This window comes from Xenopus tropicalis, chromosome 5 (genome assembly GCF_000004195.4).
Source record: "Xenopus tropicalis strain Nigerian chromosome 5, UCB_Xtro_10.0, whole genome shotgun sequence".
Classification (NCBI taxonomy): domain Eukaryota; kingdom Metazoa; phylum Chordata; class Amphibia; order Anura; family Pipidae; genus Xenopus; species Xenopus tropicalis.
This window is the reverse complement of record NC_030681.2, coordinates 99,942,489-99,961,100: the sequence shown is the minus strand read 5'-3', so window position 1 is coordinate 99,961,100 and position 18,612 is coordinate 99,942,489. Positions and strand designations below refer to the sequence as shown.

The window sequence follows — 18,612 nt, the reverse complement described above, 5'->3', positions numbered from 1 at the left end:
TTACACCACTATCAGGGCTATGAAACCTATCCACAAATTCTCTGTAGTCGCACTTGTGCTTTATAACTGACCAGTTACAGCTCTTCACACTTGCAGGTTTTATTTTAAATATACTTTATTCTTTCTGTTGGACATTGTATTAATTAAAATTGCCTAGACACCTGCCTGTCTAACTTCCAACTCAAAACCAAGAGGATTATTCAATTAAAGGAGCAAAGCTCGCTACTGCAGGCCTTTAATTGCGACATTGGTCCTCCATATATTGCTAATGTGACCTCTAATTTTCTTTGACTGGGTGTTGGGATTTGTTTCCATTCAGTCACAAGAGAATTGGTGAGGTTGGGAACTAATGTTAGGCTCTCATTTTTTTCTGATCAGTTTAAATCTCCACACATTTGGTGCATTTTGGTTTCTAAAATGCTCTATATCTATCCTGTTGTACTATAAATGTTCTGGAAGGCTAATATTAAACAAGTATGTAAATTGTCTCATATATTAACCACACAGTTAATAATGTCATCATCCTTGTATCTACTGTCTTCTGCCCCGTGTTCTGTGTGTGCTGACATGCACAGCATAGACCTTTAGGGCAGTGGCACAGGGGGAGATTAGTCGCCCCCCAACAAATCTTTGTTGTCACAGGCGACTAATCTTCCCTCAATGTCATCCCACCGGCTAGAATGTAAATCGCCAGTGGGATGGCATACCTGTCACTGCGATTTCTGGAAGTCACCCGACGTTGCCTTGAGAGGAAACTTTCTCTGAAGGCGACTTCGGCAAATCACGGCACCGCGTATGCCATCCCACCGGCGATTTACATTTTAGCCAGTGGGATGGCATTGTGGGGAGATTAGTCACCTGCAACAACAGAGATTGGCGACTTTCTCCAATTATATGGCAGGATTGTAAAGACTTAGATCCCAAAATGTAGTTATAAAGCTAACCAATCTCGGTTTCATGGTATATGACTCAGTAGTAGAGCAATATCTCTTCGGTAAAACACTCCTAATGAAGTTATCAAAGTATAGTTATCTCCAGCAGGCAAAGCAACAAATAAATGCTATGTATCAGCTCACTATAGATTTGTTAGGAAATAAACCGAACAAGTTATGTATGAGCCTGCTTATTTCTATATGGTGCTGAAATTATTAGTGAGATATTCAAAGGATATGGTCACTGATACATGTTCATAGAATAGGATGCTTACCACTTTCATTATATGTGGCTTGGAAAAACAATATGGATTATCAATTAACTAGAGAAACTGTCATTAATGAGAGGTAATGACAGCAAAGGTCACTATTAAAGGAGAAGTAAAGGCTAGTAAAGAGTTAATCTCAATCTGCAGGCATACCTTTAGTTGTCTCAATAGTGCCCTTAAAGAGGACCTGTCACCCAGACATAAAAAGCTGTATAATAAAAGTACTTTTCAAATTAAACAAGAAACTCAAATTCATTTTTATATTAACATATCCAAACCCATTACAAAGGCATTTAAAAATCCCAGCTGTCAATCATATATTGCCTGCCCTGCCTCTATGCCTAAGGCAGACAAGTACTTTAACTTTCAATTCAGCTCTCACTTTCCCCCTCCCTCCTAACCATCTAATTGTGTAGCCAGTGCATGGGTCTGAGCATCTGGTCCCCCATTCTGGCACATACACAAGACTTTGGGGTGATACAAAGCTTGCCTTAATAACAGTGTCCACAAAATGGCACCTGCCTATTTGCTGTGATTGTTTAATTCCAGGACTGACGGAAACAAGATTTATATTACTTATATAGTGTAAGTGAAGTTTATTTTGCTTAACAAACACAATAGAAAAGAATTTCGAATTATTTCTTAGGGTGACAGGTCCCCTTTAAGTCTCCCCATCTGAGATCTGAAGCCAAACAGGAAGAAAAAACACTGAGCTGTGTAAAGAAAGTTCCCATAATGCCTCACTCCTGCACAGACATGCAGACCTAGTGAACATGCTCAGTTAGTAAAACTATGGGGCCCATTTACTTACTCACGAACGGGCCGAATGCGTCCGATTGCGTTTTTTTCGTAATGATCGGTATTTTGCGATTTTTTCGGAAAATTATCGCGACTTTTTCGTTACCAATACGATTTTTGCAGAAAAACGCGAGTTTTTCGTAGCCATTCCGAAAGTTGCAATTTTTTCGTAGCGTTAAAACTTGCGCAAAAAGTTGTGATTTTTTCGTAGTGTTAAAACTTGCGCAAAACGTCGCGCCTTTTAAGTTTTAACGCTACGAAAAAAGCGCAACTTTTCGCGCAAGTTTTAACGCTACGAAAAAATCGCAACTTTCGGAATGGCTACGAAAAACTCGCGTTTTTTCGCGCAAATCGTATTGGTAACGAAAAAGTCGCGATAATTTCCGAAAAGTCGTAAAGGCGCCGAAAAAATCGCAAAATGTTCGTTTTCCAATTGGAATTTTTCCAATTCGGTCGGAATTCGTGTCTTAGTAAATCAGCCCCTATGAGTCAGCTTCCTGCTGATTGGCTCAGATCCACATTCCTAAGGGGGGGAGTGAGTTCTTAGCATTCTTGAGGGAGGGGGGAGCAGGAGATAGCAGAAAGCTGCGTGTCTGTGGCACAGGAATTACAAACACAACTAAACTTTTTTCAGAGAACTCAGTGCAGCGTTTCTGTGAGTGCTTAGTAAAAACTAAGCTTACTTAGTTTTTACCTTTCTTTCTCCTTTAAACGTGGTCTGCTTATATGTATGAGATTTGAAACAGGCCTTAGATTAACCATACTTTGGATGGTGGCCTCTCGTCCTTGGGGTTTTCGGTTGAGTAGCTTTGTAACAGAGTAAATAGCCTCAGGCAATATGTAGATTCTGGCAAATGCCAGAGAGGATGCTGTGTGATGCCATACAGACAGTCACTATTTATTGGGCCATTAGCTTCTCTTAAAATACCAGGTCCTATTTCAAATATCAGTTCAGACCTGAGATTAATCACTGCTTGATAGCGTTCGGCTAAATCACTGTGGTTATTATCGGCCAAAAGCAATCTGGTGCTGCAGTGTGTAAAGATTATAGGGCACAGGACTTGGCAGATACACAGGGCTCCTGTTTGCCTTTCATCTACTGGGGGCCGAAGATAAATATTATTGTTATATATCAACAGAAGTCCAGAAACTTCTCTATCATCTTTTATCTAATTTCTTCTTTGGTACTGGAAGGAACTACAGAAAGAGAGCCCCTGCCTTTCCTGCATGAGTAGAAGTCCAGTGGGCCCCTGACTGTAATCAGTTTCAGCAGGGTATAGAACTAGATATGTGTGAATAAAAGGTTCCATTGCATAGTTTTATATCAATTAAATAAGGTTTGTATGCAATATGCAGTAGAGTAGGTAATGCACACCTCCAGATGGACTGGACCCTGGTTTCCTACCAGCTTGATATCGCTAATATCTATGGCAACATTTAATATACTGATTTAGATATGCTCTGATATGTAATACAAGAAGATACAATATTTGCCCATGTGCAGTAACAAATTTGTTAGGCACCTCTAGCGTATAACTGAGTCTGTTTGCCTATGTCATTGCAAGGGAGAAATTAACCAATGACTTTCAATTTATGCAACTGGTTCAAGCAACCAACTGGTGCACAATCGACCAGTGAAATGGTCCAATAGGAATAAAGCAAGGGCAAAGCCTGGATGTGAATATCTAAGCATATCGGAAGTTCTCGGTGTGCCTGGGTAAAAATAGGCCACTCCCACCTCTTCAGAAAACTGATAAGAAAGACAGAAGAAAGGCAGATTTAACAGGTACAAAAATTAACTTTTACAGTGGCCTTTTTACTTTTTATTGAAAATTGATTTTCTAACACACTGAGAGCATTGGTGGTGGTTTAATAAGATTTGGACATTGAAGATGAACAACCCCTTTAAATCTGCCCATGTATGGTCTTGTTTAAGGTTACAAAGCAAATTATAATTGGTGTATGCTACAGTTGGACAGTTGGATAATTGGTCTTGCTTTAAACCTAAGCCTAACATAATACATTTGGAAGGCATATTGGCTACTGATGAAATTTACTTACTCTCAGGCCAAAGCTGTTCCTTTCAGTGCAAATACATGGAAATACAGATGACTTTGCTTGCCTATAAAACAAGGGCAGAGAGACTATTTGATGCTTACAGGTATCTCTTGTCCCTATGAAAGTTGGCTTGCCATGTGGATTTCCATAATAAATGTACTAAAAATGTACTAAACAGTGAGTTAGATATCACTTTCACCATTTAAAACTGAGCCAAAAAAACCCTGCCTTCTGAGATCCCACCTGCCTTCTTAGATCCCACAGGAATGCTGGCTCAATCCAAGGTGTAATATATTAAACAAGTCACTGTGGTGGAAGATTATATAAGGATAGACAAATGCCTTGTATAATAAACTAATATTTTAATCATCAACAGTTTATGGTCATTTCCTTTTTAAACCCATATCATGTTTTAGGAAATGGTAAGTACAGTAAGGAATTGTGATCCTTCTCCATTCAGCCAATATGTGTCACTCTAAAACTAAATGTCTTCCAAGTGTGTGAAGCCTATGTGTTCTTATTTCTGGGCCAACTTTTTTTCGTAAATGTAGGCTGTGGGACTGGAACCGGCCTGTTGAATTCAGCACTTCTTGGATATCAGAGTTATACTGAAATAAAGCATATAACAACTTCTTGAGTTCAATGAAAACAAAGCCAAAGCAAAAAACAAGGAGAATCAATTATAAACTTAGCTTTTTTATAGTACCAGTAAACTATTACAAGTTAAAATAAAAAATGTGCTTTGCCTTTATTATTTACAAACTGCAGGAAAACATAGATCACTATGTGGGTCAGTTCTAGTTTATCGTGGTTAGAGATTAGAAGAAGAATTGGAAGATATTGGAGCTCACTTATGCAGTGAGGTTCAGCCATGGCAAATATCACTCAATTAAAAAGATTCAGCTGAATCCTAGGACTTTCCCCCGCAAAATTCAGCACTGGTGTTTGGCAAATACTACAGGGCAGATTTATCAAAGTGTGAAATTAGAGTTCACCACAAAAAAATCACCCACTTTCCATTTATCCCTATGGGAATTTTAAAAGTATATTTATCAATGGGAGAAAGTTAGACTTTACCATCTGATAAATACGGTTCTAAAAATCTCATAGGATCCAATAAAAAGTGAGTAGGTTTTTCTGTGATGAGCTCTAATCTAACATTTTGATTAATCTGCCCCAAAGTGTTAACATTTCAAAGGTGCCTAGCCATTTCCCACAGACACCGTTGCCTTGAACATGTGGTAGGGAGAAAGTAGCTAAGGAAGAAACTGAACAGGTGAATAAAGCTAACCATGTACAGGTATGGGATCCATTATCCGGAAAGCCAGTCTCCCATAGACTCCATTTTAATCAAATAATTCAGATTTTTAAAAATGATTTTCCTTTTTATTTGTAAAAATAAAATGGTAACTTGTACTTGATCCCAACTAAGTTATAATTAATCCTTACTGGATTCAAAATAATCCTATTGGGTTTAATTACTGTTTTATTGATCTTTTAGTAGACTTAAAGGAGAAGGAAAGGTAAAAACTAAGTATGCTTTATCAGAAAGGTCTATGTAAATACAGCCATAAGCACTCACAGAAACGCTGCCCTGACTTCTCTGAAAAAAGATTAGTTGCGTCTGTTTTCCTCTGCCAGAGACACGCAGCTTTCTGTTCTCTGCTCTCTCCTGCTCCCCCTCCCTCAAGAATGCTAAGAGCTCACTCCCCCCCCTTAGGAATGTGGATCTGAGCCAATCAGCAGGAAGCTGACTCAAAGTCTTACTAACTGAGCATGTTCTTTTGGTCTGTGCAGGAGTGAGGCATTATGGGAACTTTTTTTACACAGCTCAGCGTTTTTTCTCCCTGTTTGGCTTCAGATCTTCTGAACAGGAGAAATATGGGGAGACTTAAGGGCACTATTGAGAGAACTAAAGGTATGCCTGCAGTTTGAGATTAACTCTTTACTAGCCTTTCCTTCTGCTTTAAGGTATGAAAATCCAAATTACAGAAAGACCTCTTATCTAGAATACCCTTGGTCCCAAGCATTTTGGATAATGGGTCCTATACCTGTACCAGTTTAGTATATTTGAGTGTTCCTGGTATGCAAACTGCCAGTAGCTATCAATATGGCCACATCTTACCGTTCTCCAAGATTGAATCAATTCTGCCATTAGTTGCTGGTCACTCAGACATGTATTAATCTTTGCTTCTAAATTCTTGGTTCCAGTAATGTCAACCTCAGGCTTCCCAAAGGAATAGCTGCAGGAGAGAAAAAGTGTAGTGAATTCATCCTATTTAAAAATGTTCAGCTTTTATATGTATTTTTTTTTACTCACATGTGTTCTCTCCAGCCCATTGGAAGTTCTCTCAGGCTTCTGTGCAACACACACTGGGCAGCATCAGCTAGTTTGCTCCTTAGAATCTCCTCCAAAGATTTGCCTGGAAAAAACTTCATCACAGTCAGTAGCGCCTGTTGGGGAACACATAGCACATTTTGAGCCTTTTTTCTGTTTGCTGGGATAGCACTGGAATAGAAATGAGCTCAAAATGGTGTCACTGTAGCATCTGGTGGGAATATATGCTTTGTGAACATAACATACTGAAAATATATGTTTTACCTTTTCTTTTAGGTAAAAATATCAATATTTTCATATTTTATTAGTTATAAAGGACTAATAGATAGTTGTTTTTTTTGTTTGTTTGTTCACACTTGCTACCACCCCTGTAATCAGTCCAGTTAGTTTAAATTGACTTAATGAGCTCTACATATACAGCTCCCATACCCAGAATTTTCCCTAATTAAAAAATTATTTCAGCACATGTCCTAATTATTGAGCTCATGTTTAACAGCACACACAAGGGGTGAGGCAATTATCACTCAAAAATCTGGCTAATCTGTTGTGAGAGTTCTGTTCCCCTGCTGAGTAGGAAAATAATCAGGTGACAAAACACTTGATATCAACCCGTGTGCCAATGCCCTTAGAGACACAACTGGAAAATGTACAAATAGTCCCAAGAAAATCAGCACGCCATAACCAAAAATATTATTTGCTATTTTGTCTTACCTCATTACTATTGGGGTGCAAAATAATAGAGATGACAGCATCCATCTGGGCATCAGTGGTTTTCTGCATATAGTGCCTAACCTGAGATCTGTGTAGGAATAGCTGTGGCAGGAGAGGTTGGTGCTTGATTGCTTCAGAGAAGTGAAACTCTGCTTGCTGGTACTGCCTGTTGGAGCATAGTATTATGGTGCCATGAATGGCTGCTAAGTATTTATGTATTCCTCAAACCAATGAACACTGCTCACCTGGACTGCTGAGCTTTAAGCCCTAATTCATTCAGAAGCTTGGCAATACGAGTTTGAATACCCCAATTAGTGCTGTCCAGCTCCAAAGCCTGCTCATAATCTGCAAGGGCAAAAGACAGCTCCCCAAGCTGGAAAAAGCAGTCTGTGGTAAAAAAGAGATGCAAACTAATGATTAAAGCAGTAATTGGCCAGTTATATAATGGAGTCACAAAGAATTGTTCTTGCTAGTGGTAGAGGATTAACCAGCCCTTCTTTCACTATTCTATAAAATAAATACACCAAGTAAATTAATCAGATAAGCCTTTTTTTAGAGTCTGTAGAATCTCCCACAAATAATAATGACTAAACCGCACCACCACTTCGAAGTGCACAATGGTACAATATCCTATGACTGTTTGTACCTTATAAAGTCTGTTCTGAAATTCTGTTGCTTTGATCTCTTAGGGCCCCTTCAGTCTTGGAAAGCAATGTGATGGAAAATGAGTTTCCCCTACTGGCCACAGACAGTAGCAACAAAAAACAGCAAGGCAGCTCCATGGTTATTTGAAAGCAAGATCTAGCTTGTGCGCAATATGTAAGCATTGCATTGTTGAAATGCTCCTTCAAAGGGGAAGTGCACTATTATCAAAAGTTTTTTAATATCATTAAATAAATCATAGTTACCATTTTTTACACACAGTAGCCAATCTATATGAGTGTGCCAGAATGTACACATTTTGAGAACGTTACAGCCAACCAGCCCTCACTCTTCAGCACCACCCCACTCCTTACTACCGCACCCATAATAATTAGGAATAGCTATCACAGCCTCTACTCACCGCCTCTATTAACATAAAGCTCCTTCTTGTTTTGTTCTCCCTTCAGAGCCTTGTTCAGTAGTAGAACCCCTTCCTGATAAAAGCCTTTTGTGTAACAGTGCACAGCAAAGTCATTATAGGTGAAATGGAGTTGCAACTCAGCTTCAGAGTGTAACTGCATTTGCAAAGGATCCTGCGCATCACACAAATTTATTGCCATAACAAGGTCATCAACAGCAGAGCTAAAGTCCTTAAGCCTTCTGTACATTGTGCCCCTGCCAAGAAAAAATTAGGAACAGGACAATGTGAAGTAAAGCTCTCATATAACCATTACTGGACATTATCCTATATAACCAGCTATAGAAAGAAAATATTCAAAATAATGTGCACATGGTCCTTCCAGCTTCTATTATTGTTATATTAATAAAATTGTTGTAAGGCCTTGCTCAGTAACTAGCTACCATTGAATGTGAAACCTTACAGCTGGGCTTAGGAATGTATACATAATACACATAGGGGTATATTTATAATGCTGTGTAAAAAGTGGAGTGAAGCATTACTGGTGATGTTGCCCAGGGCAACCAATCAGCAATTAGATTTCAACAGTAGGGAAACCAAAGCAAAGCATCTGATTGACTGCTAAAAGCAAAATCACCAGTAATATTTCACTCCACTTTTTACACAGCATGATAAATATACCCCATAGAATACTTAGGGGCAGATTTATCATAATGTGAGATTAGAGCTCACTGCAGAAAAATTCACCCAATGTTTATTTATTCCTAAGGGAATTTAAAAAGTATATTTATCAAATGGTGAACTTTATTTTCTACCCATTTATAAATATGTTTTTATAAATCCTAAAGGGATAAATCAAAACTGGGTGATTTTTTCTGTGATCAACTCTAATCTCATATTTTGATAAATCTGCCCTGTAATGTCCCAACATACAGTTTGTTTTTTTTAAAAAAAACTTAAAGCTAAAAAAGCTTAATTTTATTAAAGTATCAATTTAATTCCATCACTGCTGCAGCCCCAGGTGTAGACAAATTAATCACTTAGTTCTACATGCTGTAAAATAAGATAAAAACTGTATATTGTCCCTTATCTATTGCTGTAATTTCATAATGTTTAATTGTGTCACAAATATGTGTTACCTGAATAGATGATACTCAGCTGAAGATGGACTGTATTCTAAGGCAATGCATATTTTCTTGAGTGCTTTGTGGAAATGTCCTTGGACTGCATGCTTGATGGCTTTCACTTTTGCTTCCTCTGCCTTGGCCATCAGCTTTTCTTGCATGGTGCAAGCTACAGGATGCTGTGGGTCCAGTAACAGGGCACTCTGTAAGTCTTGATAGCACACTGATGCCTGGCAGTGACAGGAGGAAACCCTGCTTATAAATGGTTCATATTACATCCACCAAAACATGCAACAGAACATAACAGATAGGAACTCATCATAGGATACTGAAATCAACAAGTGGCTGTTGCACTTGACGTGAAATTCATTTTAACAGGACTTCACCTCCACCTAAGAAGCTCTATTTACTGGTTTTCTAGGAGAGGGGGGAAATATGGAACCAGAATGCCTTTCTTTCTTTCCTAAAGGTTTTGGAAGCATACAGACTATTTCTCTTAAATAACACAGAATCTTTACACACACTAAAAAATATCAGACCTGGTTTAAGTAATCATAAAGCCTTGCACGAACAATATACAGGTCAGGATTTCCTTGTTCCTCTTCCAGCCACTTAGTAACCAAGCGGATAGACTCTGCATATCTTCCAAGAGCAGCAAGGCAGGAGATACTATAGGGAGAAAAAGTTTCAATACTATACTTATTATTATTAGTATTCTTTCCCTATATAGCATAGACATATTCTGCAGCACTATACATCAGTCCCTGTTCCAACAGAGCATACAATCTATTGTCCACATTGCTTTTACTTATACTATGGTCAATGTTATCAGGAGCCAATTGACCTGCTTGTATATTTTTGGTGTGTGGGAGGAAACTGGAATACCCAGAGTAATCCCATGCAACCACAGGGAGATCATATCAACTCCTTGCAGATATCAAAGATTTGAGCAGGAGCAGTTTGTAGTAATGGTTACACCTTAAATATAAGTTGCACTGCAGATGCACAAGAGTTCCACCCATGTAACTCATTTCTCTGACCCGAAAGCCAGCCTCTTCCTAGTGCCCTAAACATAAAAAAGAAGCATTGTTGTGCTGTGAACAATGACCCCTGACAACCAGACAGCATTTCAGTTAAAGGACGGGAAATATCTTTTTCCATAAAAAATAAAGTTCCCTTTATTACATACTAAAAATTTATTTAAAGGCCAAAACCTCATTAACCTTTATAAAGATCTGGATTACAATAATGAATATTCTTCAGCTCATAACCAGGTATGAAGTCTCACCTGCATAGGTGACACTGTTTATTCAATGGCTGAAGCTCAGAGCTGCGGGTAAAATATTCCAGTGCATCCAGATAGCACTCCCGCTCAAACAGGCACTGTCCCTGTAAGGCAATCACAGCTATATCATACAAACAGTCTGAATTCTTATTCATTATAACTATTATATACAGTATATTTAACTTCCATACTGAATATTCTGATTTTTACTTGAAGCATACAGGAAAACATGAAGCACTCAGTGCTGGGCCTAGAGGGTAGGGCACCCAAGACAAGCCTCTGCCCCAAATAGTCATGTAACCAAACATTTAGAAGGATAGAAATATTAGTAGATATTTATATATTAGTTTGTGTAAACAAAGGCTGTACTGGAGCAATCAAACAGCCCTAAGTGGCAAATACACAAGACTATTACCTGTTTCTCACCTGCAGGTAAAATATAAAGGCCAGTAATTTAGTGTACTCTTCCCTTGGTTGTGTAATTGAGCAGGCCTTCTGTACATTTAGTGCTGCAGACTGAAAGTCACAAAGTTGGAGAAAAGCCTCTGATCTCTTTATGTAGAGTTCAGCCTGCAGGGGTGTAAGATTAAACTCTACGATTAACCACAAAGAAGAAGAATGAATAACTGCATGTTTTGTAAATTGCTGAGTGTCCAACCACTGCAAATAAGATAAACAAGATTTACAAAATTTTAGATTGTAAACTATTATGAACAGGGCCCTCTGATTCTACTTTTATTCTATAATTTTTGGCTTCTCCTACCTTCTCTGGATTTAAGTTAATTGCTTTTGAGAATGAGACAACTGCGTTTTCATATTCCTGAGTAGACATGAACTTGAGACCGCGTTCATGGCTGCAAGAAAACGGGGATACAATGACATAATCAGTTACTCAAGAGCTAGTCAAGTCTATATAAAAAGAATGTGCATTGCCCATATATAAATCATTAATCTGGTAATAGAATAGAGGGGACATAGATATAAGGGGGCTTGGAACTTTCCATTTCAGAAAATCTGTATTTGTGCAGATGTATTTAAATATAGGGGCATATTTAGCCAAGTGTATGGCATTTATCTCTTCATTATTATCAATGGCTGAAAGTGAGGGTCACCTTTGATAAACAAGGCCCTAAAAATTTCATACAAATGAACAGAGAGTGGTGAAGAGTCAATCTGGTGATCTGCGGTAATAAATATATGCCCCATAGTGAGAGCTTCCGTTTTCATTGAGACATTCTCCTTTGAATCTTGCTGTTTTCTGTCGATGACGAATACTTCAATCAAGTCAAGAAATACTGAAGAACCTGTTCACCAATGTATATATAACAGTGTACATGCAGCATATACAAATAAGTAATGTTTTGAGAAACCAGTACCAGTTTTTATACTGAGCTGATAGACCCTAGTTAATGGGAATCTTCACTTCAGTATCGGTTTTTAATTCTTGATGTGTTTTTTTCTCCACCTCTAAGCCTAATGGCTTTTCTCCACTTGCGTTTTTTCCACAAGTGGAGAAAAGCAAATGTGCACACATCTGGTCATGCACATCTCTGCCCTGAAAGGCATAGCATTGCCGATGAGCAAACAAATGTGAAACTCTGCATTTTTCCGATATATACTCCATGTCTGCATAACAGCTAGCGTCATGCCTGTCAGGGCAGAGACAAGCAGGAGCAGATGGGAGTACATAGTGCTTTTCTTTATTTGCAGAAAAAATGCAAGCAGCAAAAAACTGAGGCACAGCACTGTGCCATTAGCCTAGGAGTTCATGAACATGGGACATTTAAGAGCATACTATTAATAGTTGTACCAGATAAACCAAAAGCCAGTTGTTATATCAAATCACAGAATGAAAGGACCTTCATGTAAGCAGAAAAATATGGAAATGCTAAAAAAATAATAACAAAACCCCAACATCAAAAAAGAAGTTTACTTACTGCTGCGTGACCTTTTCTTGAACAACGTCATTGAAAGAAATAGGTTGATGCTTCAAATGTTTATACTCCATATTTAAGAAAATCTGACTTGAACCAAATATCTTCTGGTAAGTTTTCTTTTGGGCTTCCTGGATCTTCTCTTCACTCGCCGAATTGGAAAATAGTTGCCCATGGACCTGGTGTAGGTAAAACACAGTAAGGAATCTTTATAATGATTGTTGAGAAACAATAATATAATATAATAATAACATTATATACACCCTGCAACTGTTACAAAATACTGAAGATGCCTAAGTTCTTACCCTCAAATACAGGGAGCCATAAACAGGGAATTATATGTATAAATTTGGAACAGAATATAATTTAAAAATAAGTATGCTACAATTAGAATAAAAGGTTGTTTTGATGCTTTGTTTTTGTACTCTGTGACGGTTAGCTAAAATATCTAATCCTAGATACTTCCATATGGTCACTCTAGTCTATGAACATAAGTTGGGCAGAAGGGGTTAATTTATTTTATTTTCTCCACACATTACCCCTTTACATACAGTAGGGAGGACCACTATCAGAAATTTTGGGGCCCCATACAAGTTATTTATATAGGGACCCTCATGAACACCAGTGCACAGTACCAAAATCTTTGGATTTTGCTAGGACAAAAGGTTAAACTTGTTGGATATTTTTTTTCAACCATAGCTACTATGATACTGTACAATCATTTTACTGAAAAGCAGGGGTGTAAGTATAAAGGGAACATACCTTGCAACTGTTATATATAAAATGTTAATACAACTAGTTAAAATTATTTATTAATGAACTAATAAGTCAGTCAGATCATTAGGGGGCAGTGGAATTTAGGAGAACTATACCCCCGGGCGCTAAAACCCCTCTTACCTATCACTGCCTTGACCCCCCTCATCTCTCCCTTATCGCATAGTTCCTAAGTTTAATAACTGTCCCTATCGCTAAGTCCTAGCTAAAACCACAGAGAAGAGCAGCAGCGTACCTGGCCGACATCTTCTTAGCAACTGAAGACACTTCGGGTCTCTCCGCCGATACTGACCCTGCTTGCACATGCGCAGTTTAAGCAGATTTCCTGCTACCAACAACTGCGCATGTGCAAGCAGGGTTTGTATCAGCAGAGAGACCTGAAGGGTCTTCAGTTGCTAAGAAGATGTTGGTCAGGTACGCTGCTGTGCTACTCTGCGGTTTCAGCTAGGGGTTAGCGGTAGCGACTTAGGAACTATGCGATAAGGGAGAGGTGAGGGGGGGTCAAGGCAGTGATAGGTAAGGGGGCTTTTAGCACCCGAGGGTATTGTTCTCCTTTAAGTTTTTAATTCAATGGTGGTCAGTGGAGTCTGACCCTGCTGCCCCTGCAAGCTTCTCTGCAGTCTTTAGCTTGATATGTAAGTTGGGGTCCCCATACACATGAAGATTCACTCGCTTGGCGAGATCGCCAAGCGAGCGGATCTTCACCCGATATCCCCACCTACAGGGTGGGCAATATCGGGGAATGTGTAGGCTAATCGATCATTTGGCCCTGGGGTAAAACGATCCAATTATATTGGCTGCAATGGGGCAGTCGGTTCGGGACTGCATCAACAAGCCAATGCGGTCCCTGATCCGTCTACATTTTTAAACCTGCCCGATCGAGGTCTGGCCGATTTCAGGCCAGATATCGGTCAGGCAGTCCCGGCGGTAATGCCCATACATGGGCCAATTAGCTGCCGAATCAGTCTAAGGGACCGATATCTTTACGTAAGCTAACACTTCTGTGTATGTTACATATGTTTCTAGGCAAGTCATTGCAGTTTTTGTAAAATTAACGTGCGTAAGTTTTAATGAAGGATTTCACCGGGCCAAGGATAACAGTCCCACCTTTCCCCCTGTCATACAGACTGCTTACCAAAAGTTCAGCCCACTCACTCACTCTAATTATCATTCTGATTAACTGAACAACAACTGAATTCTAAAATGATGTGTTAATTTGAAAAATGTGATTTTCCATTATCTGCTTGTGTAATGTGCACATGATGTGGCAAATTTAAGCAAAACATTGACATCTTGTAAAAAGTTTACCTCAGGTACACCGGAATTGTATCTTCCTGGTTCTAGCCTTCTGGGTTTGGATGGCACCACACTATTCATAACTTGTTTAGACTCCGGCCCTAAGTCTTCTGTTTGATAAAAGGGTCCAGTGTCAAAACCATTTAGTACAGGTGATACAGGTTGTCTGTAACAGAGAATCATATTGTTAATATTCGTGCCCTGAACCCACTTCAAAGTTATATGATGAGGTATGTATCCACAGAAACAAAAAAAAGTATATTTTTTAATAATCTCCATTCCTATGGGTACAGATCCTTTGTGCATTGCTGAAATGGAAAACACATAAATAGATGCGGACCATCGTGTGTACAAGCCACTGCGTTCCCTAAATATGTGACACTGACCTGTCTTGGGCCAGGAGAGTAGTCTTCTTCTCAAGCTGTTTTGCTCTCTCCCCCAACAAGGCAAATTTGGCCATAAGCTCTTCTTTCTGCACCTTAAACTCCTCTAACAATGTTAGCTTCTCCACTTCAATGAAGAAAAAAGAGTTTAAGTTATATACCTGTTGAAAGGGACAGTGTGCTGACCACACATGTATTTTGTAGCTTGAAAATGGGGTGACCACAGCCCAACTCCATTCATTGGGGTTCAGTTCAGCAGAGCATAAAGTTGACACACAAAGCTTCTAATAGCAGCTACTTGTAGAGGCTACAGAAACAGACAATTCTGATCATTTACTGACAATTGTCTCTATGTGTGTTTTAGCAGAGGCAATTCTCAGTATTGTCTATGGCAGGGTATTTTTGGCGTTTAGTAGCCATGACAAGCAGCTGCTACTAAGTAACTCTGTGTGTCTTTGCTCTAAGCTGTAATAAGAGAGGGAGAAAAGAAACAGGAGTGAGATGTATTGAATAAGCCTAGTTTATATTTGGCTTGAGGCCATACAAAAACACTTACTGGCTTCTGCTCATGACCACTTTTTAAAAATGTAATCTTTTGGCTAGAAGGGCATTAGATACAAGTCTTTGTGCAGTGGTAGCGTTGCATGCCAATGTAACGGAGGGCAAAATTTTCAACCACGAGGTGTCATGTAGGTGGCAGGCCCAGGGGTAGTTGCATTCCCTCCCTTGGTAGTTAAGCCAATGCCTTTGTGGGATGAAAAGCTAGGCAGCTATTGTGCAAATAGTATAATATGCTGGAACACAAAGAAACAGCAAATGCAGAATGGACTGTAGAGCTTTTTCAGTTTCGTGCTTTTGGTAATGATTTTAAATGTAGACCCAAAAGGGGTAAGAATACATGTTCAATTCCATCCTGTGCTGAACGGGTATCTATAGAATGAATAAACTGCCCAGGCAACTAACATTACCACACCTAATACTACAAAATATTCTATTTTCTTTTACTTACTGCTGGATTCCAAGGTTAGTGACGTGGGGTGACTGTTACCTAGCAGCATGTTCACTGAGTTTAACCGTGCTTTAATTTCCTCCAAATCATGTAGAACTTCTACCAGCTGGGCTTCATACACATCCTTCTCTGTATCCTTAGTCTGCTGGACACCTGAGAGCTGGTCAGCAAGTCCATCCATGCGTTGGCTAAGCATTTCCACTAAAAAGGACAATATTTTTATATTGTCGTTTGACAGTTGCCCATGCTGAGATTCGTCCAGTTGCATTTTAACACGAGTTTCATCCCATTTACTCTGGTACCTAACAATAGTTTAGAAGGAGGGTAAATATGACTAAATAATACTTAAAAAACTAGTGTCACTTTATAGTATAAAAAGAACTATATAAAGTTTATAGTATGTTTTGCTATAGCTGAGGGAGGTATTTTCATCTCCATATACTCGTATCATTGGCCTTTTTGAAACTAACAACCTGTTGCAGTTCCATTTAATCTATTAATCTAAACCGGGAAAGATACCAAAAATGAAAGCACTGGCACATATAAATACAGATTAGCTCTGCAGGTAGCGTCCATCTCCCAGCACCAGGCCCAGTAGAATGACATGATAATAACGCCACATTAGGGTCCATGGGAACGCACCGCTGCAATGGCCCCTTTAGCTCTATACTCTGGTCCGGAATATGCTCCACTGCCTCCCCCTGCTTTATCTTGGAGCTGGAGCAGCGCTTCCCCATGCTGATTCTACGGGGCGGCCCAACCCTGCTCTGTGCTCCGAGGTCCAGATAAAAGCTGCGCACCCCATCAAGCTTGGCAAGTTTACAGCGTCCTGTTGCTAAGCAACAAGGATCGCTAGTCACAGCTGCAGAGCTACAGGCGGAGCTTCTGCCGAAGTGAGCGGCGGAGTGATTCTTGCAACCTAGGTGGCGAGCAGGCGGTGATTCCCTGCGGTATCTTCCGATTAGCTCCTTATTGCTCCACCTCCACAAATATGGGGACTCTGCAGTGGATAGTTAGCGCCTCTTCCTCCTAGCCTCCTAGGACTGTGGGGGAGAGGAATGTGTGTTACATTTATTATGTTTTTATAATGAGTAAACTACCCGCTATTGTAAAATTTAGGGATATATGGAGTAATGGAGCTCCGATGCGATATATGATATCCTCGTATTTTACAACAGGGGGTACTTTATTTATTATAATATACAAGTTCCAGTGAGTTATGTGACAGAAATTGCACCCTTAATCTCCGATTATAACTGATGACAGCACTAAGCACCGTAAATTACAGGATTTCATGGCTCTGGGGTATTATAAGTGTATAAAATTATGCTGCTTGTAATGTGTGCTTTCATCTGTACAGTTCAAGTAAATGATATGCAGCCACTTTGGCCCAAGCACAAACAGCCCATAGGTCATTGTTGTATGCAGTGATCTGGGAGGTGTGGTCTACAATTGGTCTGCTATCAATGGTATTGTGGTAAAGTTCACAAAAACCCTGAAGCTGCAGTTAAACATAGTACAGTTTTATGTATCAGTACAACCAAGTGACTCTGTAACCTACTACAGGGGGTGCCAGGGTCATAACTGCTCTCTAGCTACCCCAGGATGTGATGGGTAGAACAGGTTGCAATGGGTGGTGTGGGCTTTTATGAGCACAAAAAGCCATTTTCCACTTAAATACTGCACTTTGAATAAATATGCATTTTAACTTTTAGACTTCTGATTACATTTACTGTCTATTGTTTGATTTTTTTTGTACATCTTTAATGAGCGTTATTTTGCGATATATTGTCTTTGGACTCCATGTTTGTTTAGTAATTATAACACAGGATTGCACTGCAGTCATCTCTTCCATCTGTGATATTTTTGACTTGTGACAAGTATGTTGTGCAGACACACCATAAGTGCTTGGGGAATGGGTAGGTGACTGCATGTAGGACACAAAAGTGAATGGAAAGTGTCTAACTGTATTTAGAGCCCAGAACAGAGAACCAACACAGGTCTTTTAGAAATATTAAGAGAGGATATATATTTGGGCTTTGGAACGACCTGGACCATTTAAGGGGATATGCTCATGGTTTCACAGCTTTTTAGCTCCCGATTTCTTGTACTCTTACCATACCTATTATAAATTATGTTTATAAATATGTTAAATATGTTTTTGATCATGCACCCTAAAATATTTCTGTGTCTTGTTATTACTGTGGTACAATCTGTTTCTGAGTAAGCCAGACAACTGTCCACCCTACTCTACTAATCATGTGTAATGAAATTGTATCTAATTATGTGATAACAAACATAAAATGTCAATGTTAAACAGCTCGGAAACTAAAAAAAAAAAAAAAATAATGTAAATTGCAGTAGTGCTAAGAAAAACTGCTTGAGCAATTTTACATTTTTTTGAATGGTTTATGTATGCTTTAATAGACTCACTAATTCTAAATGTGTTACTCTCACCTACTGCACACACAAATATATTTACAATGATCCATTTTGTATGTAATAGGATATTATCCAATAAGTACATTCTCCAATACACCTTTCACTCCTTCTTCTCCCTCCATGCAATTTGACCAGTTGTCAGGGCTGTGTCTCCTACGTCTCTGGGCAGGCCTACATCATGCTCCTTGTCTCATCCTCA

The 18,612-nt window shown here is 39.1% G+C and overlaps 1 protein-coding gene across 1 annotated transcript; it reads right to left on the bottom strand.

Annotated features, from left to right (window-relative positions):
* Window positions 1-4,402: 4,402 nt before the first annotated feature.
* On the bottom strand, window positions 4,403-16,918 carry ttc16 (tetratricopeptide repeat domain 16). The gene is made up of 16 exons (XM_031902587.1): window positions 16,614-16,918; window positions 15,972-16,273; window positions 14,966-15,089; window positions 14,592-14,745; window positions 12,513-12,688; window positions 11,339-11,429; window positions 11,002-11,235; window positions 10,579-10,679; window positions 9,830-9,959; window positions 9,306-9,520; window positions 8,170-8,423; window positions 7,352-7,493; window positions 7,107-7,272; window positions 6,378-6,511; window positions 6,183-6,300; window positions 4,403-4,665 (listed from the first exon to the last, which is right to left on the bottom strand). The coding sequence occupies exons 1-16, from the start codon at window positions 16,706-16,708 to the stop codon at window positions 4,528-4,530; spliced, it is 2,574 nt and encodes an 857-aa protein (XP_031758447.1). The 5' UTR covers window positions 16,709-16,918; the 3' UTR covers window positions 4,403-4,527.
* Between the last annotated feature and the right edge of the window lie 1,694 nt (window positions 16,919-18,612).

Excerpts from the sequence above, each read along its gene's own strand:
- ttc16 (XM_031902587.1), bottom strand. The coding sequence starts at position 16,708 with ATGGGGAAGCGCTGCTCCAGCTCCAAGATAAAGCAGGGGGAGGCAGTG. Across the intron at positions 7,494-8,169 it reads GCTTTATGTTAATAGAGGCG|ACTGCTTTTTCCAGCTTGGG; the intron begins GTGAGTAGAGGC and ends TTTTTACCACAG. Across the intron at positions 7,273-7,351 it reads CTTAAAGCTCAGCAGTCCAG|GCAGTACCAGCAAGCAGAGT; the intron begins GTGAGCAGTGTT and ends ATGCTCCAACAG.